This window comes from Dipodomys merriami, unplaced genomic scaffold, assembly GCF_024711535.1.
Source record: "Dipodomys merriami isolate MVZ:Mamm:240054 unplaced genomic scaffold, mDipMer1.0.p SCAF_28, whole genome shotgun sequence".
Taxonomy (NCBI): Eukaryota; Metazoa; Chordata; class Mammalia; order Rodentia; family Heteromyidae; genus Dipodomys; species Dipodomys merriami.
In genome coordinates, this window is record NW_027204270.1 from 15,062,376 (window position 1) to 15,088,816 (window position 26,441).

The following is a 26,441-nucleotide window of genomic DNA, read 5'->3' on the forward strand; positions in this document are numbered from 1 at the left end:
TCTGTTAGTGGTCCCACCACCCAGGGCTTCTCTTGTTTGGGACAGAAATGGGGACTTACACTTGGGTAGGACAAGTTCTGCGGCCATGGAAGCTCAGTACCTCTGTTCCTGCTGCGCCCCCCCATGACAAATGTCTCCTGGGCACCAGTCCTGCACCTGGCAGGAAGGCCACAGAGATAGCTGGGACCAGGCGCTGCCCTCCATACACTGACAGTCCACCCTGCCGTCTTTCCCATCTTCTCCCCCACAGAAACCCATCTTACTCGAGTGCTGGAAGCACGCAGTGTCTGGAGCTTTGAGTGATATAATGGGGCCCGTGTTACCTTTTATCTGTGCCCGCACATCCACTTCAGAGACAAAATCATCGAGGTAAGGATGTGTGAATTTGCTCAGAGACATCTAGTAGGATCCCAGCAAGGGGCTGGGACCCAGGTGGGATAATCAGAGCTGGTTCTCACCCGCTGCACTGGACATTCTCCTCCCATCTGACACGCTGATAAAATGGCTGCTGATCTGGAAATGTTTTTTCCTTTAGGAGCACAGGATGGGGAGGAATGGGGACGTCAGAGAAGCCACACTTGTCCCTGCAGCTGCCGGGCTGGGGAAACTTCCTATCTATGTGTGAGGTGCTGGGTAGGGCTCAGCTGCCCACATGGAGTCCTGGCAGGACTGCGACTGTCCTGCAACCCAGGGGAGCTCTGACTAGGTGTCAGGTGTCATCTGAGGACGGGTGACACTGTGAGGGACAGGCCTCCCGAAGCAAGGCCAGGAGGTGGCAATCTGTAGGTGGTGAAAGCAGGGTGTGGCTTTGCTGGCGCTGGCAGGTGGGCAGGAGAAAGGAAAAGGAGAGCTGAGCAGGTAGGGAGGTGGCCTGGAGCCACTACAGCAGTCCAAGTGCGAGGACAAGGCCGTTCAGGGAATAGAAGCAGAGAGAAGCAGTGTTTCCTGGCTGATTAGGTAGGTATTAAGCAAGGAATGCTTCTTAGAACTTGGTGTCTAGAGCAAGTGCTGGGCAGAGCTGGCTCATGCCCCCACTGGGCCCTCACAGCCCCAAAGGTAACATCCCTGCTCCACTGGTCACCCAGGGAGTCTAACATCCGCATCTCTGTGCTGATTTCAGGGACTAAGAATCTCATTAAGGTCTTACCTCTATGTTATTTTTGTTTGTTTCTTTTGTATGTTCTTCTCCCTATGGTATATCCCCTATTGTCCCCATATTTAATTTTGGTACCCTGAATCTTGTATATACATCTATCTAATTTGGGAAGGGGAAGAACAAAATGCTGAAACAAGGACACAGGATGATCCATTGCAACGATACTCACAAGACACTATGTTGGAAACCAACTTTATAACTTGGGGTGGGGAGTTAGTAGAGAAGATGGGGCAGGAAAGGGATAGTAAGAGAAAAAGGAGGGACTAACAATGTTCCACAAGAAATGTACTCATCACCTTATTCATGTACCTGTAACCCCCCTGTATAGCATCTTTACAATAAATTTTAAAAAAGGTCTCACCCAGTGTAGGAAGCACTTAATAATAGCAACTGTTCATGGAGGAGTATTTCTAAAAGATATTAATCAACCCTCTCTCAAGACAAATGGAAACCACCCAGCATCTGGAGGCCCAGGAGCCACAGGTCTCTAGCCTGTTCTTGCCTGGAGTATCTGGACCTTGGTTCTTATATGTGGTCCTTGTGTAGCTAAGTAGGACTAAGAACCATGTGAGAGCTATGCACCATCCACTACCCACTGGCTGTGGCAGAGGTCTAAGCATACGCTTGGGGCTAACAGACCTGTTCAGTCAGACACACATGCACACATGTACATGTACAGGATTTATTTTAGTATAACAGGATGAAAGTAGGGAGAAGGGAAAAAACAATGAGAGGGAGAAACATTTCCCATTCCCTGCAAGTCCTACGTAAGCAGAGATGAAAATTTTGTCAATCCTGGGGGACCCCAATACCCTATAAGTCTAAGGATCCCATACTCGCAAAAGCCCACCTGTGAGACTAAGGATCCCATACCCCCAAGCCCACCTGTGAGTCTAAGGATGCCATACCCGCAAGCCCACCTGTGAGTCTAAGGATCCCATACCCGCAAGCCCACCTGTGAGTCTAAGGATCCCATACTCGCAAGCCCACCTGTGAGTCTAAGGATCCCATACTCGCAAGCCCACCTGTGAGTCTAAGGATCCCATACCCGCAAGCCCACCTGTGAGTCTAAGGATCCCATGCTCCCAAGCCCACCTGTGAGTCTAAGGATCCCATGCCCCCAAGCCCACCTGTGAGTCTAAGGATCCCATGCCCCCAAGCCCACCTGTGAGTCTAAGGATCCCATGCCCCCAAGCCCACCTGTGAGTCTAAGGATCCCATGCCCCCAAGCCTACCTGTGAGTCTAAGGATCCCATGCTCCCAAGCCCACCTGTGAGTCTAAGGATCCCATACTCACAAGCCCACCTGTGAGTCTAAGGATCCCATACCCGCAAGCCTACCTGTGAGTCTAAGGATCCCATGCTCCCAAGCCCACCTGTGAGTCTAAGGATCCCATGCTCCCAAGCCCACCTGTGAGTCTAAGGATCCCATACCCGCAAGCCTACCTGTGAGTCTAAGGATCCCATGCTCCCAAGCCCACCTGTCTTCCTTGACAACTTTCACCAGTCCTCAGCTGCTTCCCCCAGGTTCAGAGGCAGCTCCAGCTCTGGTCTTCTGGAAAGCTGGCTCCACACTGCGCCCTGTGCTGAGCTGGGAATTCCAGCTTTGATGGAATGCAAAGCTGCTTCTCTTTGTGTGGCTCCATGCCCTGCTTCCCCCCTCCCCGCCCAGGACCCTCACGGAGGGGACCTTGTCCAGAGGTGTTTGATCAGCGGTCTCTGGCCTGCCCTGGGGGCCCAGTGGGAGAAGAGCAGCAGGAATGGTGTTTGAGGGGAGAGTCTGGGGAGCACCGGCTGCTGACCTCTCTCAGAGGGCAGAGGATAGTGGCAGACCAGCCACAGGGAGCTAGGGAGCAGATGTGGAAAGTGAGTCTCCCCTAATGGACAAAGATAGCCTCAACTGCTGGTACCTCTCTCTGCCCAACCTAGTACCCCCTACTTCCAGAGACACCAAGAGGGAGTTGATGTTCTATCCTCAAGGCACTTGGAATCCAAGAAAGCCATGTAGGCTGTTAGGCGGTGCTCCACAGCTGCCTCCTAGGCCTTTGGCTGCAGACACGGGGAGACAGAGCTCCAGGTTGTAGCTCCCCTGGGACCCCAGACTCAGCCCTGCAAGGCACAGCCATTCAGTGGATGGGGAGGAGTGGAAGGGATGAATGTGTCCTGCCATTGGTGGGAAAATGCACCAAAACATAGGCTGCAGCTCATCCCCTTCAAGTCTTCCCATCTCTAGCAGCAGGCAAATATCTACTAGGACCCCACTGAGCCACTGCCCAGGGCTGAGTTTACAGAGACCCAAAATGTCTCCATGGATGTGGACCTTCAATCTGGTAGCTGGGAGTGATGGGACAGGTGGAGAAAGGGAGTCTGCCACTGGCCTTGGTGCCTCCTAGTGAACCCTTGAGTCCCGGGGAAGTTCCCAGACCCCAGGGCTATCACAACTTCTCCTTTTGCCTAAATATATCCCTGAACATAACTCATGAAGGGCAAGACACTAACTCAAGAGGCAAGGAGAGCAGGCCTGAAGCCTCCTCCCTTTGTCCTCACTGGATGTGTTTCCACTGACATCCAGGGGCCTGTGTTTTTAACTCAGGCGTGGCCCTTCAGCTGTGGGGCCAAAGGGCTCTGAGAACCCCTGCTTTAACCCCGGACACGCTGCTTGGCAGGAGTGGAATGGAAAGGCTCTGAGTTTACTTCAGTGCAGCCTAGCGGCCCAACCTCACCTTGGTTTTGGGACACGTTAGGTGTTGTTCTCTCCAGTCCTTCCATACTGATTCTTCCCCAGGACCTTTAAAAGGATCCTAGAACTTAGCAGCCATCATTTGGACAGGCATTTAACAATGTTAATGCCTTTTTCTTCACATTGTTATGTCTCCTCCAAGGTCACTGGTTTAGTAAGGAGAGGGCCAGGACTCCCATGTCGTCTGTTCCTTCCTGCTTGCTGTGCTGCTCTGCCTCTCTTAGCCAGCCACTCCTGCTCACCAGGGACCACTGGGCCCATTCGTGCCAACCTGCAGCTGCACGCGTGACACACACTTTCCTGACTGGAGCTCACCCATGTGCTATGCTTAACCTCTTGTAGCAGCCTGGGACACTGTCAAGAACACTGCCCAAAATATGACTTGGACGGCCACAGCCTCTGCACAGCCACCGTGGAGGCAGGGCCATTCTGTGGGCTGCTCCAGGATTGCCCCAGGATGAGCGGGGCCTCAGGGCGGTGTTCTGGCTCCCAGGCAAACCCTCCTGCAGGCACCATGCCCCCGACTGCTGGCCTCCTTCTCATTTCCTTGTTGGCTGCCAGCAACGTGACATTTTCAGCTGCTCGCTGGGAAAGGTTTCTGCTTACTTTACACTTATCTGCTCAGTGCTTGGTGCTTTGGGGGCAGCTGAGATTCAAGAGATAAATGAAACGTGGTGGGGAAGAGGAGGCAAAGGTGGGGAAATAAACTAAATCCAGACTTCTAATTCGTCCTGTAATTCCATGGGGCAAATGCAATCATTTTCCCTGTTTTATAGCTGGAGCCAAGAGCAGGCAGCTGAGTAATCACTAGCCCAAGGTCATCCGGTAACAGTTGCGCTGTGGTACTGTAGGACGTGTCCAGGTGGGACATGGCAAGCCTGCACTCTGGACATGGCCCGCACTCGCTCCTCTGGAGAAAGACTCCCCATGAACAGTGTTCCCAGGCCGTGAGCGTGGCCTCTTCCACAGTAACCCCAAGAGGCCAGGCCTCCTGAGCCTGTGCCATTTGGGTAGCTACCCCGAGCCAAGGAGAACACGGGCCTACAACACCATAGTCTAGCTGAAACTCATGGAGCACCATTTTTTCAAAGTATGTATTTTATTTACATACATTAGTGTATATTGAACATGAGTAACAGTTTGTAATCTAATATATACAATGTCAAGTGGGGCTGGCTGTTCCAGTCCTGGGTGGAGACAGGTGTGACTGATTTCCTAAGAGAAACCCTGATCATTTCCACAATTGGGAAGCAACTTAAATTGGCCCAGGGAAGGGCTTTCTCAACAATGTAGTTCCCAAATGGACAGTCTCTCTCCTCCTTACTGGCCAAGATCATATGCAGCAGGTTTCTGTCCCAGCTGTGCTTTTGACCTTTTGGCCTCCACAGCAGAAAACAGTACACTTTCCTCCCACTGCTCCCAGCACCCTCTACGATCAAGCACCCAGTGTCTTCTCCAGCTCAGGCCAGCTTTAATTTAACACACATGTACTGTACGCCAGGCTGGCAGTTTCCTCCATTGTTTAGTCCATGTTCTCAGGCATACGGAGTTACCTCAGTACCTCCTCAACCCCTGGGATAAGAGACAATCCTTAGGTTCCCCTGTTCACTATTCTGGGAGTTCGTGAGTAGAGAGCCCTGTCTCTGTTCACCACTTGCCACCCTGCTTTGTCCCTCAGCCCTGAGCACTGCAGATCTAGACTGAGGGGGGAGGCTGTGGAGTTTCATAGTCAGCGGCAAGCCAAAGTCTCCCTCAGAGGCAACTTAACTCCAGACTACCACTCATCCTACAAATCTGGTATTTGCTGGGCTTTAGAAGACAAATAATAACAACTCCCCCCCCCCCGCCCCATGAACCCCAATGGTCCCTCTGAACCAGGTTCTGCTCAGTAAGTCTCATCTGCCTAAGTAATCCCTGCTCCTCAATCATTGATTTGCTTTCCATTCACCTGTGGTGGGTCAATTGTACTCTACAACTAACCCTGTCAGACCCAGCAACACAGACTGCAGCTTGGACTCTGCCTTTCCCTCTTCATTAGCCAGAAATGGAGTGTGAGCTCCGGGAACCGAGGCTGTGTGGTTGAACAAATCAACGTGTTCCAAGAAGCCCAAGTTCAGAGCATATTCCTGGGGCCACACAGACAGCATGCCATAGCATGAGGCAAATGCAACACTGCCATAGGCAAAGGAAGGAAAGTGGAAGGAGGACTGAACATGTGGTGGTTCAGAGGCAGCCTGGTCAGAAGTGTGACAACTGAAAGTCTTCCTACAATAAGATTCATGCCTGGACTCTGAGAACCAGCCCTGGGTTTGTGCCTCTGGCCGAGGGAGCTCAAGGGGAGTACCCGCCAGGCCTGAAAGCAAGTCCAGTTTCACTGCCATGACACGTAGTGTTTTATCTGGCCATCATCTGGGTCTCCATCAAAACCGGAGATGGGGTTCCTCAAGGCTGACAACTGGGCTTAACACTTAAAGCGATTTGTATTCAAAAGCTCTTAAAAATCACTTTCCCCTATAGACCCTCAGCATCTTTCTTTTGGCAGGACAAAATTTTTTGACAGTGCAGTCCCAACCCCACCCCAGGGGTATGAGGTGCCATTCTTGCCAGTAGCATGTGCTACTCCATCAACTCTAAGCCAAGATCCGCCCTGCTCTGCCGGCCACAAGAATGAACAACAGCCTCAAGCAGGCAGCTGCGGCAGGACCAGCACGGTGTTCCCAGGGAGGCAGAGTCTTAATGTGTGAGCACCATCTTCTGGTCATTGTCTGGCTTCTGAAGCTGACTTGCTTTGAAAAACTTCATTTACTTCAGGATAGGAAGACTGGCAGGGTGTGGGGGCACACACTCCTGTAATCCCAGCATCCATAATAAGTTTGAGTCCATCCTGGGAAACACAGCGATACCCCATCTCAAAACAAAACCAAAAACAAACAAAACAACCCCTAAAACACGAGAATGGGAAGATCTATGCTCAAGCAATTTGCCCATCAAAATGAAAACAGGCCCAAGGGCTGGAGCAGTTTGGTGGAAAGCTGATCAGAGCTGGAATCCAGCTGTAAAAATGGTTACCAGGGCTGCCTGCACAAGCCAATGTCAATGGCCAGCCCTCAAACTGACTGAGCAGTGTTAGGGTTCTACCTTCTGCCCTTCTAGCTGTGTCACCTGCCTGGGTGGCAGCAATAGATCAAACGCGACCCCTTGCCTCTACATGGCCATGTGAGATGTGCTTGAAAAGACAAGGTGGGCTTATCTGTTAGTGAGTGGCTGGAGGGTGAGTGACCAAATTGGCAGAGGGGTAACCCTCACGCAGTAGCAGGGAGCTGCCGGGGTAAACACTGCAATGGCACTCTTCAACCTCTGAGCATCCAGAAAACAGAAGTGCTACTTATCCTCTCTAATGGCCGGATCTGATGGCCGGATCTGACATCCATCTAATTGTACTTTGTAATGGATTCCACAAACCATTAATTATCAGATTATGTTTTAGGAACTGAAGATAAGAAGCTTTGTGAAATTCAGACTTGGAAAGGTCACTGACCTGCAGACCATGCGCAGCCTGGGATTGCTGAGGGTAGGCCACACCCAAGGCACATGGGCCCTGTGGCTGCTCCTCACACACGTGGCACAGACAGGACTGCCTTCCTGGGTTGGTTCACTAGTGACCTCACATGCTCCAGAGGAAGCCAGCAAGAGGCCTCCAAGTTGGGAGGGAGTTTCAGCCTTTGATAGGAGGGAGGGATGAGGATAACATGGAAGAGCTTTTGAGAAAGGAGCACTATGAAGACTATCCCAGGAAGGCAGAGTTATCTTTGCAGCTGGATGGCCTCAAGTCAAACACTTCCTTCTGACACAAATACTCCACAGGCTTTGTTTTAGAAGGGGATGATTCTCCTGACTAGATGTGACCAGCACGAGGGCTTCCTATAGTGTTAACATAGCCCCATCAACAGAGCTGGGCATGGCCCCTGGGTACAGGAAGACCTGAGCACAGAGAGGATGAGAGAAGCGAAGGGTAACTGCTCAGGGCTGGGCTCCCTGGAGGCTCTGCTGGTGCTTCTCTCTCCATTGGCCAGAGGCACTGGAAGAATTTGCAGCCCCATTCCATGGGCTCAGACTCCCAGCTTTCTGCCAGCTAACGGCTGCAGGCACACTGTTCCCACATTGTACCAGCTCACATTCCACTGCTCTTTCAGAAGCCTGACTTCTCTGGGGTGGGACAGAGTCTGTGGGAAGGACAGTGGTGTCTGTGTCCACAGCTCAGACACTGTGTTCTATGTGAATGGGACCACCCTCTGTTTCCAAGTGAGCTGCTGGGTTGGTGGTTGGTGCTAAGTTGAGCTTTCTCTTTGGCACAGTGCAGGTGCCTTCCACCAATGAGCCGCCACTCACTTGGCCTCACCACAGATCAGAGTGACAGTACCATCCAGCAAATCCTCCACAGTCACTGCCACAAGCTCAGAGCTGGCTTGAGAGGTCTGTGAATCAGGCAATGTCACGAACACCTGTGAGCCAGCAAGCTGGGTCTCCTCCAAAGTGATCACCTGCTCGGTGGGGGCCGCCGGCTCTGGAGCCTGGATCACCTGAAAGGGAAAGACCAGGAGGCTGCTCTGGCAGTGTTGATGGTGGGCTTCCCAGAATTTACATGGCTTTTGTCTCATACTGTAATGATGATATTTATGTTCTCACCCGAGGAGAGCAATGACTTGTACCTAATGGGAAGAGGCAAATCTAACACACCAGTGATGCAAAAGAGAAGGCAGGCGAACAATTTAAATAACTCTGTGTACTGAATTGCTATAATTTTACTCAGTGCCCCATCTCAGGGCACATGGACTCTATGATTACACACCAGTGAACACAGGCTCAGTTCCTCACACTGGGTTTTCCTGTCTCTATGATGACACTGCAGAGGCGAGTGTCATGTGAGAAGAATGCCACCAGAGGTGATGGGTCTCAGCCTAAAACACAGAACTGGAAGTGACTTAGCAGACGCTGAGGCCTGCCAAGATGCCATCCCTGACCCTGTTGCATGCCAGGAGCTGAGAGCTGTATGGGAACTCAGAAGGGGAAAGGGGAGTAGACTGCAGTTCCAACCACCACCTGTGCTCAATCAGTGGTTGAAGCAGCAGAACGTGTCCCACCATCTCTGCAGGCCTCAAATACTTCTCCCAGATGTGCAGTTGGCTAGAGATGGTCCTCTAGCTCAGAAAGAGCTGTTCTGCAGTGAGGCCTGTCCTGTTCCTGCTGATGGTTCTCACCTGTGGACTCTAGGACAGTTGATAGCTTGGATACCATCAACCCAGTGTGCTCCCAGAGGGCACAGCCACCTGGGTACTGGGCCATTTAGGAGGGGAGAGTAAGCACAGAGAGGAGGCTGCACTCACACTGCCCTGTGCTCCAGGAGTGAGATCAGTCTACTGTGGTCCAGCACAAGAATTTCCAAATTGCTCTTGTCTCTCAGGACGGTAGCTGCCCTGTCCCTACCAAGGACAGCTTACCAGGAGCCCTAATTTCTAAAAGAGATGAGAGCAGAGTGGCTCTGGGATGGCAGCCAGCATCACCTGGAGTCCTGTCTGCCTGCCTTGCTGTTTCCCAGAGGCCTCAGAATGTGCTTAGTTTACAAATGACTTGCCCAATAGACAAAGCCTCATCTTCAGCCTCTCCACAGGTCACTGACAGGCAGCACAATTCATTCTCTTTCCCTTCTCTGTGGAAGGAAAGGAAGAGGACCAGGGAGACAGAATGGTGGGATGGACTTGAACTATGAAGAAGAGGTGGGCTTTTTTTCATCAGGTGAGTGGCTCCCAGGAGCCATTCACAGGCTTTCCCTGCTGGGGCCCTCAGCAACACAGCTCAGCCATCCTCCTCCAAGGTTTTCCATGTCTCTCGCACATCCTTTCTCAGAAGGTGGACATGTGTGAATCAGGGGAGAAGCTAAGACCATTTTCCTGGGAATTCTTGGTTTAGGTTCTAGTGGCCTCAAAAGATTCAACTTTTCTGGTCTGTTTGGTCAGAAATCCAGACTCTGCCTATGGTCATTAAGAAATCCCTTTAAGAGCCCCACAGAAAGACTGGGTTGTGAGACAGAGGGGCCTCCAGCGATGCTCTAGGAACCCTGTGTTCATACTCCATATCCAACAGCCACAGACTCACCTGTACCACCTGTGAGGCAGCTGCCTGTGTGTCCGTGCCTGTCACCTTTGGGTGCTCAGACTCCACGTGGCTGTCAAGCTGAGCCTGGGATGTGAAGAGCTCACCACAGAGCTCGCAGGGAAACGTGCTCTCTGACTGCTTAAAGTGCTCCATGGTGACGTGGTGCTGCAGGGCTCCAGGGAAGCGGAATGTGGCTGCACAATACAAACACCTGAATGGCTGCGACCCTGAAGGAGGAGGCAGAAGAGATGGCTGTGGGTGGAAGGTGACCCAGAGCCAAGGAGCGAGCCATGAGGATTGCGGTGGAGGGACAGAGCTAGGTTTCATGTGACTAAAGCTGGTGTAATTGGTGTGTGTGTGTGTGTGGTCTCCCTATAAAATGATAAATACAGAACTAGATGCAGAGCCTTGGAAGGGTCCTGTGAGCAAAGAGCCCTTAAACTACAGTTTTGTTGGCATGTGACTTAGATTGAATCTGCTGAAGTCCATCATTCTTCAGAGGTGGACAGTGACACTGATGATACTAAATTGTCATCAATTCTAGGAAATGCATTTTAGGGTCCTTAAATGGACTCAAGGGTACATCCCTCTGACTGCTGAGGGCCAGGCAGTTGTCAGGCACACTCATCAACAACTGTGAACATGTGCGCACGAAGGCCTGCTGGATGTGTGCTCGTGTTTTGGAAGAGTATTCCTAAGACAGGATGAGTGTACTTTTAACCTCAGGGACAAAGCATTCCAGGAGGAGGAAGTAAGTGCAGAGGCTGAACTACATTCCCAAACCAAAGATCAATGACAGTCCCGCTTTACATTATATCCAAGAGGCTACACCAATGACTTCTGGTGCACTTGGTGCTCTGTTGTTACTCTAATGGCAGAAAAAACACTGAGGGAACATCCCCCAGCAGTCAGGACTGAGAGGAACTGAGAGGCTGCATTATCCCCTGAATCAATTTACAAGAGAGACACGATAAAAACCAAATTTAGACTAAACTAGCACTGAGAATAACGTACAAATTCTAAGTGATAAGCAAGCACAGTTTCATTGGCAATACTTTTCTTTCTTAATTATTCATTAAAATGGTGTGTCTTATAAGTGGCACTCTAGATTGGATGAAATAGAGCAAAATCAACCACTGTCATGGCTAACGTGAAGGGACACTTCCAGGTGCCAGGCCTGTCACCCTGTGCAGCTGGCACCACGGCTGCTCCCATATTCCAAAGGAAGAAATGGAGCTACAAGTCTGTTAGTGATGTGGCCTGGGACATATGGAAGAGCACTGACCTGAATGCTGGCACTTGACATGCACCTGGAGCAGAGCCAATGTGGGGAAGAGCTCCTTACACTGGTCACACTCATGAAACTTCAGATCTGTAAAATATACATAAAAAAGAATTGGTGGGAAGAACAAAAGGAGGTCCTGCTAAGGCTGGAGGGTAAGGGGACTGGAGTGAGGCGAGGACTTACACTCTACACAAGCATCCAGAAACCTGTGCCTGAAGAGATTTGTGTAAGCTGGACACAAAGAGTTGTGAAAACTAGATGATAAGATAGAGTGCGTGGCTGGTGCCTTGCATATAGGAAGTGCTCTTAAACTGACAGCTGCTCTGCTTATCCCCAGTGGACCTGAGAGGCAGGTATTAATAACTCCCATGCTTGAGAGAAGGAAGCAGACTTAGAAAGAAAGACAAGTCACCTGCCAACGTCATGCAGCTGGTAAGAAGTGCTAGAGTCAGGATTTCCACCCAGCCCAGCTGCCAACAAAGCTATCACCTTCCCAGGTGCTGAGACTGGCTCAGAGAAGCTTTCACTGTTCTAGGCTTCCAGGTTTGAAATTCCTGCCATACAAGCTACAGCCTCCAGGTATGCTGTGCAGAGCAGAGGAAGCCACTGCCGCCCACTGTACCAAAGTGGTACAAGTTGGCATCTCAGGACAGAAGCTGGGTGCTATGTCACTGAACTGTTCCCAAGTACCAGCTCACCCTCCGGGCACCAACTGCACCTGCGTGCTCTGCTTTGATGTGTGCCTTGTGTTCCATCATGCTCGAGAAGGTTTTGTCACAGGAGCTACACTGGAGTGAAGAGAACTTGGATGAGCGATGGTTCTGAGCAGCAAACACGTCTGGATGGTGGGTCCGGTTGTGGTACCACAGACCAGACAATTGCTGCAAGGAATGGGACAAATGTTAGATCTTAGAAAGTTTCAACAAGCTGGAAAGCTCACAAGGTCTTCATGAGAGCTACAATTACACTTTTACCTATCATGCTGAGGGCTGACATGAGAAGCAACTCTAAATTCACTGACAGGCTACTTTAGGCAGGTCTCAGCCAAGTCTTCACTAAGCCCTCACTCCTTCATGCTCATGAACTGGTGCTAGGGTCTTCCAGGTAGGCCAGAAGCTGACGCCCCAGGAGTTAGCTGACTGGCCAGGGTCACATGATGTGTAAAGAATGGGACCTCTGACATGTCTGCTTTTCACATTAGGCTACAATCTAACTGTTTCCCAGAGCCCAGGGGTGTGGTGGAACACCCTGCTAAAACAGAAGCTATGGGCTCTTGGAGGAGAGAAAGTATTTTCTTCCCTAGCTCCAGAGAGTACCTATAATTCCTGTCTTTCAGAGATCATGCTCAGGTCTGCACTGTCATACAGCCTGAGGCCAGGCATGAAGGCAGCCCTCCATTTTTAAGTCTGCTGCTATACTTCAGTGTCTAAGCCTCAATCTTACACCACCAAGGGCCATTCTTGTCTTTGTGACTAGTTCCTCACAGATGTGGTTTCTTTTGGTTTCATTAATATGAAAAAAGACCCATTTTCTGGAAGCTCAACAAGCAAATGGACAAAAATTGTGCTAAACAAGGTAATTCTGGGTAGTGTTTCATTCCACATTATCATTCTAATATCCCTTGATCCATGGGGTCAAGTGATTCTTTTATTTAAAAAATAATTTTATTACTCTATAGTTTTACATTGATTGACTGGGGTTTGAACTCAGGGCCTCAAGCTCAGATGTTATTCTACTTGAGTCATTCCCTCACAAATAGGTTTTATAGAATGTGAGCACTCCAGGGGAAAAAGAGCAATAGCTTATGGCAAGGCTGAAATCCAAGAGGAGAGACACACGCTTTCGGGTCTCTCCTGTATCACTCTGACCAGAACTCCTCAGAGAATCTGAATTACAAGCTCTCTCTACTTGCTTTCTCAGCACAAGGTCTGCAACTGAGCACACTCTTCCTGAGTTACTCAAATAGTCACATCCTGAAGATGAACTAGGACAATGGGCAAGTCATATGCATGGGCAAGAATGGGAGCTGAATGGAGAACATGAGGGGCCTGAAGTCACCTGGTAGGCCTTGTTGCAGATCCCACAGCTGAAGGGCTTTCCTCCCACATGGGTTACCATGTGCCGCTCCAGCATGGAAGGGGCACTGAAGATCTTCCCACATGTAGGGCAGGGATGGTACTCTTTGGAATGCACCTCATGGATGTGCTTCCGGTGATCCTGCAGAGTGGGGAAACTCATCCTACATTTCTTGCAGTCATAAGGATCTTCTATGTCTGATGCCAGGAGGGCCATCCGTGGAAGAAAGGAAAGGGAAAAACAACACAGGCAATCAGTGAAACACTGTTTGCTGCGCACAGCAAGATATAAGACTGTTTAGATTCTACGCTGGACACAGACTCCAAGGGTCACAATTCAGCGCAGCAGTCCCCTGCCTACTTGCACGTCACCCCAGGAGGAAGAATTCTCCATGCTTTCTGGATCAACCACCCCTGCCTCAAGTAGTTTACCTCGATTTCTCATTTTAGGCCTAACATGTTTAATCCTATTGTACTTTCTGGGGAGCCTTCCACTTCCTGGTAGAGATTTCAAACATACTCTCAAAGCAGCACTGTTTCTTTTGCCGTCATCATGAGAATGCCTCCTTGCTGCCCCCTGGAGATTCCAAGAAAACCTTTGTGTAGATGCTTAGTGAGTGCTCTCTGGCAGACGTGTGTGTGTGTGTGTGTGTGTGTGTGTGTGTGTGTGTGTGTGTGTGTGTGTGTGTGTGTGTGTGTGTGTGTGTGTGTGTGTGTGTGTGTGTGTGTGTGTGTGTGTGTGTGTGTGTGTGTGTGTGTGTGTGTGTGTGTGTGTGTGTGTGTGTGTGTGTGTGTGTGTGTGTGTGTGTGTGTGTCTGGGGAGCCTTCCACTTCCTGGTAGAGATTTCAAACATACTCTCAAAGCAGCACTGTTTCTTTTGCCGTCATCATGAGAATGCCTCCTTGCTGCCCTCTGGAGATTCCAAAAACCTTTGTGTAGATGCTTAGTGAGTGCTCTCTGGCAGACGTGTGTGTGTGTGTGTGTGTGTGTGTGTGTGTGTGTGTGTGTGTGTGTGTGTGTGTGTGTGTGTGTGTGTGTGTGTGTGTGTGTGTGTGTGTGTGTGTGTGTGTGTGTGTGTGTGTGTGTGTTGCTTTAATACCTTATCCAAGGGCATAGCTGGGAAATGGGCTCTCACTAAGCCACATGTCTAACTGGACAGGTTAAGTCCAAGTGGGACCTCAAAAATGAGAGCTAGCCCTAATGAAAAAAAATTACACTTGCCATTTTTATGCAGAATTCTTTATACAACAGAAGCAAAAGTATTTTTTGTATATGTCAGTACTGGGGCTTAAACTCAGGGCACTTTTCCTGAGCTTTTTTACTCAAGGCTAGCTCTCTATTACTTGAACCACAGCTCCACTTTTAACTTTTCAGTGGTCAGAGATAAAGAGTCTTAAGGACTTTCCTGTTCAGGCTGGCTTCAAACCATGATCCTCAGATCTCAGCCTCCTGAGTAGCTAAGATTATAGGCATGAACCACTGGCGCCTAGCAGAAAGCGAAAGGTCTTATAATAACAACAAATTTTTTTTTTTCCCCACATGGCCTTAGAAAGGTAAAGAAATTTAAGGGGCTGGGAAGGTGGCTCAGTGGTAGAGCGCTTGCCTTGTATGCATGAGGCCCTGGGTTCAATTCCTCAGCACCACATAAGCAAAAAGAAAAAAGCCGGAAGTGGTGCTGTGGCTCAAATGGTAGAGCGCTAGCCTTGAGCTGAAGAGCTGAGGGACAGCGCCTAGGCCCAAAGTTCAGGCCCCACGACTGGACCCCTCCCCCCCCCCAAAAAAAAAGAAATTTAAGATCTCAATAAAAGTGAGTGGCTGGATCAAAAATCAAGTCCAAGCTTGAGTGCCTATACCCCAGGCTCTCAATTCCCCTGCTGTACTGTGTTGATTATATTTCAGTTGCACAAGGAAAGCTGAAGAAAATGGGAGGTCAGCCAAATGCTATAGAATTTCCTTCTGTTTGTGTACGTGCTTGCACACAAAAGATAGGCAGGCTCTAAGAACTGAAAGTACAAAGGCACTTGGAGAAGGCTGGGCAGGAAACTTCCAAAGGAACATGCCAGGCATTAGACATCTACTCAGGAAGGGTACGCCTTGCTCCTCTGAGGCAGGCCAGCATGAGTAGCGAGCAAGTGTGGAGGAGGACAGTGCTCTGTGAGCCTGTCAGTGTCAGAGACTTTCTCAAACATAATTTGCCTCTGTCAGTCAAACAATGCTAGCTTGGCTAAGAGGAAGAAAAAGCAACAGTCCAGACAGAGAAAGAAGCATCACAGCGATATGCTAAAATGAAATTCATCTTTACACAGCAAGGACAACTTTTTTTTTTTTTTTTTTGGGGTCCAGTCATGGGGCCTGAACTCTGGGCCTGGGCGCTGTCCCTCAGCTCTTCAGCTCAAGGCTAGCACGCTACCACTTGAGCCATAGCACCACTTCTGGCTTTTTTTTCTGCTTATGTAGTGCTGAGGAATCGAACCCAGGGCCTCATGCATGCAAGGCAAGTGCTCTACCACTTAGCCACCTTCCCAGGCCCAACAACTGTGGGTTTTGCAGGAGAATCGGGGAGGAGAGGGAATGGAACGAGGCTCAGCCCTGGTGGAGACATTTCTTAAGACATATGTTCTCATGATATCCAGAATTCCAGTACATACTGTGAAAGGTGTGCAGGTGGATGGAGAGGCCATTAGCTTGCCGGAAGCCCTTCCCACAGTCCCTGCAGACGTATGGCTTGTCCCCAGTGTGGGTCCTCACATGGCGGGACAGCTCAATGGACTGTGCGAACACAGCATCACAGTACTGGCATGCATACATTTTCCCTGAGAATACAAGAGCTTATGCAATAGGCACTAAACATTTATGTCATTCTTATAAACAAAATAAAAACTCTAAGGCACACACCAGGGAAATGTCATCTGGGAGAAGACACAAAAATCTCAAGCAATCTGTAACACATAGTGGGGGTGAAAGCCATCCTGTCAAATACATGTATTTCTTAAACACAGCCCCTCCTACAGGGTGAGGACAGCTGGTAAGAACAGGGCAGGGACAGAGCTCTCAGTACACAGAGAACTGCGTATTTATCAGGCCCACAAAGAGAAAGTGCTCATGCTACTACCAGCCAACAGATCCATCTCCTGCCAAGAAAGGTATGCATTCAACTCTCCTTTCACAGTACAGTGTGGATTGCCAATGCTACACAAAGGTGAGACGTGGGTTCAGGAAAGAACCAGTGACTTGCTACACTCATCACATACTATGGCTTTCTGTTTTCTCATGTTTATAGAGAGCATAGCTCCTAGACAGAAAAAGCTGGCATTTGTGAGAAAGACTGCACAAGCGGAGGGAGACCAGGGGAGGTAAGGAAACTGCAATTCCTGACCCTACCCTGACCATTACCTCCCTCCCTCTAACCAGCCTGAACCCCCTTCGCATTCTTCTCTGTCATCCTGGTTAGCCCTCTTCTGCCTGACAGCCTGCACTGCGACTGTCTCTATGTCTTCCATGTCCCATCCCTCAGGCTGTCATTCCTCGAGCACAGGATTCCAGCCTAGTCGTTGGCACCGGCACTGCCTAATCCATAGTAGGTGATCTACCAGGTCTTTCTCAGGCTAGAAGTACATCAAAGCTCAAAGCTCAGAGAATTGCTGGCCTTACGTAAATATTGTAGCTACAACTGCTAACACCAACACCAGCCAACCTCTCTTCTGAGCCCTCCATGATGAGTGTTGGACGTGCCTGTGCAGACGGTTCCCTGGGCCTTTGTATCCCTGGGGATTTGGAGTTCTGGTTTGAATTTCTCTAAGAACTCTATCTGTTTGGTTCTGAGCAGGTTTAGGCAGCAGTGTTGGGGAAGTCTGCGGGTGACAAGAGCACATGTCTGCCTCACCTTCAGAGTGCTTCTTCTTAGTGTGGTAGGCTAGGGCTGAGGCCTGCGTGAAGGTCATGAGGCAGTGCTTGCACATGAATGGACGGTCCCCGGTGTGTAGGCGGAGGTGGTTCTTCAGGGTAGAGTTGGCTGCAAACTTTGCCCCGCATTCCTCACAGGAGAATGGTTTCTCATCAAAGTGCTCTGTCAGCTTGTGATACTGCATGCCTAGAGCCGTGCCAAATACCAGAAAAGACCTGCGGTCAGCATAAGGAAGCCAGCAGGGGATGCCTAAGCAGTCTCAGGCCAGGCTTAAGAAGGCACAGTGTGAACCACAGGAAGCCAAGGCCATGTTAGTTTCTGCCTCACACACCATGTTACTTATGTGCCCACCAAGCTGCATGCCCAAAGTCACCTCTAGGCCACCCCAAGTTGACCCTGAGTCTATTATCCCAATCCTCTCTCTTAAATTGGACTTGACATTCATATAGGGAAACCAAGTGTGCTTTTATGTTTAATGAACATAAAATGTGCATCCAACATCCAGAACAAGGGAATACAACTCTTGAACTATACATCCCATGGTTTCCTTGACTCTTGTTTATTACAAGAAATAGGGGGGACATGGAAACCCAGGTGTCCAAGAGTTGCTAACTACTATGAAGAACAGCTGTGTGTTAATTCTATTGTAGGCACTGTTCCAGATGTTTAGCACTGACATTTTGAACTTCCTAAAAATGCAAAGGAGTAAGCAGTGTGAAGGACCCATTTTATGGGTGGGAAAACAAGGCTCAGGGACATGGCTCCATAGAGACTCCCCATGCCCTTGTAAACCTCCACCTGCCTCTGCAAGAACCTACCTTATCCTCTAGGACCAGCTGGGCTTCTCATGGCACACAACTAGGGTACTCGAATCTAAGCTACATAATTTTCACCTACTATCCTTCATGACTGAGCCTAGTGAATGTACCTGAGGCGTGGGCAAACTCTCTTCCACAGAGGTCACAGGTCACAGGAAGCCTCTTCTTCTTCTTCTTGGGGACGTCAGGCTCTCCGCCCATACCGTGGGCCTCCAGCTGGTGCTTCTCCAGTTCCTTCTTTGAGTCCTTGGTCTCACTGCAGTCCTTGCACTGCACTTGCTTGCTCTTGGCTACCCGGCAACGTTTCATGTGCACCTTAAGGCGGCAGTAGAAATGGAAACTCTTGTCACAGGCCTTACAGACAAAGCTCTTCTTGGCAGAGTCTGGGGAGGCAGAAGTGTCCTTTTCTTGTTGCTCTGGCGGGGAACCAGTCTCTTCCTTTTCCTTTTGTTCTGTAGGCTGGCAGCCTTCTCCAGTCACCTCAGCTGCCTTCTCATTTTCTTTGTTGCTGGCTTCATGGTGAAATTTATCACTCAGCCTCCACATTTCCCTCTCTCCATTTTCCTTAGCAAGGAAGCCTGCATAGGAGAGAAACATAGGACCCTGGGAAGTCGGTTTCTACTTCACTTTGTAACTTTTCTAACATACTCTTAGAGGAGACTGGAGACTACTTGAGAATCTAAAAAGCCTGAGTATTATCACGGTCATTTTTACTTCCCACTAGATACAGATAGCATCAAGTCCCCTGGCTGTTAGGTACTGAGAGTATATATGAGGAATAAATAACCCTCTTACATAAAACTTTTCTTTTTCTCAACAAAGATCTTGGGGCCTTCTGGCCCCTAACCCCTGCTCCTTACCAATGCATGCCAGCTCCTGCATGACAGGCTGTAGGCCAGGGAAAGATCTGTGGACAGTGCACAGGAGGTGACAGATTTCAATGGCTGAGACTGACTTTTCCATAGCTCTGCTCAGCACTGCTCTCAAGGAAGCTTCAAGGCTGGGTGTCTCAGAGGAAATGCTCAGAATCTAAATGAACATCACGAGACAAAGGTGCAGGGTCAATATCAGCAGATTTATTTTTTCCCCCATGGTTTTCAACTTATAACAAACTGACAAAAGCTAACTGCAGAAGTCCCAGCTCTACCTATAAGTAGTTTACAGTTTTCACAATGCATATGGAGAGCCCTGTCTGCCAAAGGACAGGAAGATTACCCAAAGAGCAAAAGGAAGCACATACTGAGAGATGTGCAAGTACAAAGGCGGTACACACAGGGGCATTAGTGTCTTCTGTAAGAATCTGCTCAGCAACCATGAATTTCTCAGAGAGCTTTTCTAGATCCAAACATAAAAAGTCTGAAAGCTGTAGGATTTGGCGACTGGCGTTTCTGTCATGAAGATCAGGATAATTTTTCATAATATATAATTGTCTCAATGTCTAGAAATAATTCTGCACCATCAGTAGATTCATATTTTTAGACACTTAGATGTACCCTTTTAAACATCACTTTCTTTCATAAAGACACAGTAGGTTCAAATAGGGGCTTTAAAGAGGCCAAGAATATGATTTCAAAGCCATCCTCTTTCAGAATGTTAGCACTATTGGCAGAGTCAGCACGCAGAAAATAAATTGAAACATCCACAGATGGCCACATGGACTTTGCATTTTGGAAGATATTTTACTTCTGCTCTTTTCAAGTCTATCTAAATAAACCTGATGTCCCTGGAAGCATGAGACTAATTAGTGAGGCTAAAGTGATCAGCTGTAGGAGGCCCAGCTCTGAAGTGTGTAGAGTTGGAGGGGCCGGCCAGCAGGTGAGTCTTGCCTCTGGAACCCTACTGGAACATGTGCCCCCTTCTTCCCAACCGAGAGCAGACCGAAGTAGAGCTGTCGCCAGGGCAGACATGCTTCTGCCCTCCTGCTAGTCGGGATCAAAAAGACACTACAGGTGCATCTGTAGCTTACTTCTATGTCCTTTTATTATTTTACCTGCTCAAGAAGCACACAATCATGGGTTGGACATCCACAAACCTTCCCCACCTCCACCTGCTTTTCTGGGATGCTGGCCACATTATAAGAAGCCTCACAGAAAACGAGTTGGCACTACCTGCTACCCCATATGGGCAAGAGCTTTGTTCTTTCTATGTTTATGTTAGTTCTTTCAAGAAGCCAGAATAGAAAATATAATAAGACAACAACTTTACTTCTATCATCTGAGAGAAGTTGTTGCTTAGAACATGTTACAGCAGAATGGAGGTGTTTCTAGGTTTACACAACAGGAATCAGCATAGTGTTGAGTTGTATGTCTGGCCTCATTTCTGACTTGGAACATCTGAGATATGTGACTCAACTCTGGAGCTGAGCCCCTTCATTTGTAAGATGTGACCACATCAACCTTGAGGTTGGAGGTGAAAGCGCAAACGTGCTAGGAAGAGCTCAGCACGATGCCGGACACAGAGCAGGGACTCTGCAGAGGTAGATCTTCCCTCAGAAATGAAGACAGACCCAGGCAACACCCTTCCAAATTCTGATTTGCTTTTTATTGCTCTGCACCTCTTTCAGGGTCTCCACCAGATGCTTCTCCTCTGAGGAAAAGTGCTGGAGCACAGTCCTCTGCTGAATGGCGTCCATGATCAACCTGCTGTGCTTCAGGATGGCTTCTAAGGCAGAGCTTTCAGGGGTGGTCACTGGAAGAGAGGGAGACTGGAGAATTAAACTAATTCCCATTTTCCCCTTTCCCTCTTAACTCAAAACTCCTCGTAATGAGAACACATGTCATCTGCTCCTCAAGGGCTGCAAGTGAGGAAATGGCAAGCCAGAGTGAAATAACAAATATAAGCTTAGAATAATTACTGCATAATTTTTCTTAAAAAGTTTACAAATGGGGGCTGGGAAGGTGGCTCAGTGGTAGAGCGCTTGCCTTGCATGCATGAGGCCCTGGGTTCAATTCCTCAGCACCACATATGCAGGAAAAAAAAAAGCCGGAAGTGGCGCTGTGGCTCAAGTGGTAGGGTGCTAGCCTTGAGGTGAAGAGCTGAGGGGAAAGTGCCCAGGCCCAGAGTTCAGGCCCATGACTGGACCCCCCAAAAAAAAAAAGTTTACAAATGACTATCCTTAAACAAAAATGCCAGCCCTTGCTTTCTTTAAATTGAGACCTAAAAATGGTATATTTATGAGGTACCATGTGATATTTTGATACATGTATGTGTTATATTCAAGTCAGAATAAGCAAACAATGCTTCTCTAAATATACTCCATGTCTTGTGGCCTTCCTAAAATACAGTATGTGATGGTTACCTTCTGCCACCCTACTGAGCAAAAGAGCAGAGAACTGGTCCATCCTTATTCCTAAGGGTAGGGATGTGGACAGCTATCAGAAGAGAGCTTCTTCTACTTCCTGAAAGGGCCAACAGCTGTAAGGGGCAAACCCTGGTGGAGGGCAGGCACTCACCTGCTTGGAAGAAAGCATTGGCGCCAGGTTCTCTTCCTATTTGTTCCAGGAGCAAGTTCAAAGGGCAGGTCTTTGTCTCCCGAGCTGCTAGCAGTAGTTGCCAAATGGCTGTTGCTGAGAGAGTCTGCTTTTCTAGAGCTGCTGACATCAGGGAACTGAAACCACCAGAATCAGAGTCCCGTTCCACAAGCTTCTCCATGACCTTCAAGATGGAACACAAACAAGCATGTATGGAAGACTCTAGCCTGGACCAGCTGCCGAGCTACAAGTTGGCTGCTGGGGTAGAGGTAAATGTAATTCACCTCTTTCACACTGGGAGATTTCTTTTTAATTTATTTGGAGGTGGGGCTGGGGACGTAGCTCAGTGATAGAGTGTTTGTTTAGCTAGGTTTAAGCTCCAGGGGACACACACACACACACACACACACACACACACACACACACACACACACACACACACACGTATGCACGCACGCACACACACACGTAAATGTTATCTACCTACTTACTAACCTATCTAGAGACAGTGTCTTACTATATAGCCCGGGTTAGCCTCAGTTTCATAATTCTTCTGCCTAGTCTCCTCAGTGCTGAGATTAGAGGTGAGGACTATCATAATGTCCAGGTGCTAAGAGATTTCTTATACATGATGAAGTTCTTCATTCTTCCGCTTGATTACCTTTCCTTCTTACCAAAGAAATTATGACTATTCTATATGCCTTAAGAAATGATTCTTCTTTCTCCTTTTCTACGTAGCACTTTTCAATATAACTGTGTATGTATACTTGCAAGTACAAATAAGACAGTGTGTATACACATTATTTTTCCTTCCTGCCTCCCATTCTTACCTCTCTTTCTCCAGGGGCCAAACTCTTCACACGTGAGATGACCTTCAGCAATGCCTGGTTGTCTGTGAAAATCTCAGAGAGGTTTTCATGATATCGTCTCAATAGCTCATTCCCATAGTCCTCAGGGCTTGGTTGGACTGTAAGGATATTAGCAAAACAACGTTTGATGCAAAAAACCTATGGAAGACAAAGGATGCTACAGAGAGGGAGAGACAGTGGCACAAGAGCTGCCTCTGCCTGAGACCTCAAGCATATGTTCAGATCTTTGCTCTACACATATTACCTGGTGCTTCAGGGTGATAAAACCACTAGCATGCTAAAAGCCAGTGCCTGGTGGTAGAAGCCAATGATTGCTCAACAGGCGGGTAATGAAGTGGCTGTACTTGCAAGAGATTTGGATGTGCAGGCTCAAGGGGGTGTTACTCATGAAGCCTGAGGCAAATGATCCATGTGGTAATCCAAAATACAAACAGCCACAAGTCAAAATGTGCCCGTGAAGCCGACTCACAGCTCAGCTTAGATGCCCTCTGAGTCCATATGTTAGGCATTTGCTTTAAAGAAGTCAGATTTCCTTGAAAGTTAAAAAAATCAAAGTAAATCAGGCATTTCCTTTTGCTTTGCAAATACTTATTATTTTTATTCTCTACTTTGATCTGGTATGTCCACTGCTGGAAATACAGCCCTAAGAGATTAAATGAAGGCAAAAGAACTATGTACAAGAACCACTGCCACAACATAATTCATGATGATGATGGAGGTAACAACATTTATTAAGTGCCTACTACGTGCCAGACAGTGCACTAGTGTTTGTAAGGTATTATTTCATAGTAGCCACAAAAATGATTACAAGGCCCAGTCTTATACCCATTCAAAAGAGGAGAGGTTCAGAAAGGATAGGTTGCTGGTTCATGGTCACACAGGACATCTAGAACGGAAGTGTATAGTCACCACCATTGTACCACATGGTCTACAAATACAGGCACAAGTAACACTCTATCCACAGCCTTATGATGGAAAACTACACAGGAAACAGGCTAATGAGGAATTGTTTTGAAATGCAGGGAAGAATGTTATTGTACTGTTTAATGAGGGAAATTATAAAATATGCCAAGGTGTTAATTAGTGACATTCTTGAGTAACAGGTTTTAGGTTGTTTTGTTCCTAATTTCTGGAATGTCCCAGTTTGTGTAAGTATACATTGTTTTTATAAGTCATGCTTCCCAAACTGCCTGTGTCTCCAGCTGCCCTAGGACAGGGCACACTGCTGCAGATGGGCTTTTAAATGACTGGCTATGGGTGCCTTTCCCCTAGTCTCTAAAGGTGGAGAGTCGGGACTGCTGGAAGCAATAGCATGTGGGTAGGAATGGGATGATCAAAGTCTGAATTTTGGTTACACAGTCATCAAGATGCTGAGCCTTGTGAGCTTTTCATTTTTTCAGCTTTCAGATGTGATCCATCCATTAATAAACCTTGGGCTATGGGAAACTGAGGTGGGATCTTAATGGCTAAGTTGTTCTCACACTCCAGATTTTTGACTGCAGGAATACTGATATTGATTTGTGATAGTGTGTGTTTTGCAGTAACATTTCCTAATATTATCTCATTTCCCCAACATGGAGTCAAAGGGTGTTCTGTAAGAGTAGCTCCAGTCTAAAGGGCAACAATTAACTAATACCTGGGGCACTGGACAAAGGAGCTAATTTCTGCAAATTTTCCAGCAGAAGGCCTAAGTTTGGCAAGGTTGTCTTCACAGCCTGGAGGACTTTCACCAAACTCTCAGCAGTCAGCGTCTTCTCTTCAGTCATTGTGTGCAACCAATTTTCTATAGCCTCCTTGGGTGTTTTGCCCTGGCAGCAATTCAGAATCACCTGCAGGAGCAATCAACCAGACCCAGTCACTGGCAGTTCAAAAATGTATCTGATACACCACTGGAAAACCTAGCAAGGGAGTATACAAGACCTCCTGCCTCCACATCCTCACCTGCTGGTTTCTAGCACTACTTCTGTCATAGTCCCTTCATTACTCTGCTTCAATAAAGATCCAACACATCCTCCAAAGAAAGAGCTCTATGCAAACCTTTTAAACTACAAATCTGTGCACAGTCTTTGCCTCCAAAGAGCTTGTTATTTTTAAAAAGCTTTACATCTGACTGACATGAGAGAGCAAGTAGCTTATATCTAACCTGGTTTTTTTTTTTTTTTTTTTTTTTTGTGTCAGTTTTGGGGCTTGAACTCAGGGCCTGGGCATTGTCCCTGAGCCTCTGGGTGCTCAAGGCTAGCTCTCTACCACTTGAACCACAGTGCTCCTTCCAGTTTTTGTGTGGTTAATTGGAGTTAAGAGTCTCACAGACTTTCCTACTCGGGCTGGCTTCAAACTGTAATCTTCTTATCTTAGCCTCCGAGGATTACAAGTGTGAGCCACTGCTGCCTGGCTGGTTCTTTAGATATAGTTTGTTCAGACTCCAAGACTGAGAAAAACACTAGTCATTAGTAAAGTTAAAATATTTCTCATCTGTTAGTTAAGGGTAATAATATCGTCATAGTTTATAAATTTCAGAGCAATTCTATTATTTTATTTCCTTTTACTCAGATAATTTATAGTTTATAGGCTCTAAAATAAATAAGTGCTCTTCTGGGTCATCTTTCTAATTAATTATTTATTATCCACTCCTTTTATTCTCAATGACCACATACATCAGGTCCAGCTATAACTCAACAATTCTCCCTTGTCCTTCCTTGCTGTGCCACAGGACTTTCATAGGCATTAGCAAAAGGCTGAGAAGTCATATAGGAGGCAGATCTTTTTCTATTACAACAAAGCTATTTCTTAATGGACCATAATGCAATAGTAAAACATGCTTCTGATGGAACTGATAAATGGTATTATTTGAATATAAGTAATCCACAGTTCCCAGTAACTGAAATGTGAGCTTTCCTCTGGGAAATCTGCCTCTCAGGAGTAACAGTTAAGCAGTTCAGTCATGGTAGTATGCCAGAGGGTGCCATTATAAATTAATTCCAAGTTTAAAATAATGAAATTGGCTATATGTATGTGTGTATGTGTGTGTGTGTGTGTGTGTGTGTGAAAGAAATACACATACATATATATATAATAAATCCACTTGCAATATTCCTTAATTTAGAACACAATCATTTTCTTTGTTAAGGGCCTAATATATAGATTTCTACTAAATGAATCATAATTTAAAATTTGAGAATTTGGACTTGGCATGGTGACATACACCTGTAATCCCAACACTTGGGAGGCCAAGACTGAAAGTCAAGAGTTCAAGGCCAGCCTACTCCACATAGTGAGACCCTATCTCAAAACAATCATTTTTTTTTTTTAAAAGCTCTGAGATAAAGTTAAGAGCTCATATTTAACTGCACTGGTGTAGGTTGGGCACTGGTGGCTCATACCTGTAATCCCAGCCACTCAGGAGGTTGACCCCCCCTGGAGGATGTCAGTTCAAAGCCAGCTCTAGGCAGAAAAGCCTTGAAGCCAGGTGCCAGTGGCTCACACCTGTAATTCCTCACTACTAAGCAGGTTGAAATCTAAGAACTGCAGTTTGAAGCCAGCTCAAGCAGGAAAGTCCAATTAGCCACCAAAAAAACCACAATTGGAGCTGTAGTTTGAGTGGTAGAGCACTACTCAAGCAAAAAAGCTCAGCCCCAGGACTGGCAAGCGCACAGCGCACAGCGCACACGCACACGCGCGCGCACACACACACACACACACACACACACAGTCTGTGGGATTCTATCTCACAGCACACACACACACACACACAGTCTGTGGGATTCTATCTCACAGCACACACATACACACAGTCTATGGGATTCTATCTCACAGCACACACACACACACACAGTCTATGGGATTCTATCTCACAGCACACACACAGATCTCACAGCACACACATACACACAGTCTATGGGATTCTATCTCACAGCACACACACACACACACACACACACACACACACACACACACACACACACACACACACA

The 26,441-nt window shown here is 47.8% G+C and overlaps 1 protein-coding gene across 3 annotated transcripts in view; it reads right to left on the reverse strand.

The window, feature by feature from the left end:
• Nucleotides 1-26,441, reverse strand: part of Zbtb40 (zinc finger and BTB domain containing 40) — an 89,976-nt gene that overhangs the window by 16,663 nt on the left and 46,872 nt on the right. For 2 of the 3 annotated variants that reach the window (XM_070037682.1, XM_070037680.1), the window contains 13 exons: nucleotides 24,107-24,299; nucleotides 22,432-22,568; nucleotides 21,584-21,785; nucleotides 20,686-20,819; nucleotides 18,992-19,160; nucleotides 18,242-18,709; nucleotides 17,293-17,499; nucleotides 16,058-16,222; nucleotides 13,392-13,606; nucleotides 12,052-12,214; nucleotides 11,334-11,420; nucleotides 10,049-10,275; nucleotides 5,751-8,475 (listed from right to left, as the gene is read on the reverse strand). In XM_070037682.1, the coding sequence (XP_069893783.1) occupies nucleotides 8,281-8,475; nucleotides 10,049-10,275; nucleotides 11,334-11,420; nucleotides 12,052-12,214; nucleotides 13,392-13,606; nucleotides 16,058-16,222; nucleotides 17,293-17,499; nucleotides 18,242-18,709; nucleotides 18,992-19,160; nucleotides 20,686-20,819; nucleotides 21,584-21,785; nucleotides 22,432-22,568; nucleotides 24,107-24,299 (2,562 nt within the window). In that variant the 3' untranslated portion in view covers nucleotides 5,751-8,280. Of the gene's footprint in view, nucleotides 1-5,750; nucleotides 8,476-10,048; nucleotides 10,276-11,333; nucleotides 11,421-12,051; nucleotides 12,215-13,391; nucleotides 13,607-16,057; nucleotides 16,223-17,292; nucleotides 17,500-18,241; nucleotides 18,710-18,991; nucleotides 19,161-20,685; nucleotides 20,820-21,583; nucleotides 21,786-22,431; nucleotides 22,569-24,106; nucleotides 24,300-26,441 lie in introns of those variants that run through there. The other variant, XM_070037681.1, reaches the window with a different exon arrangement.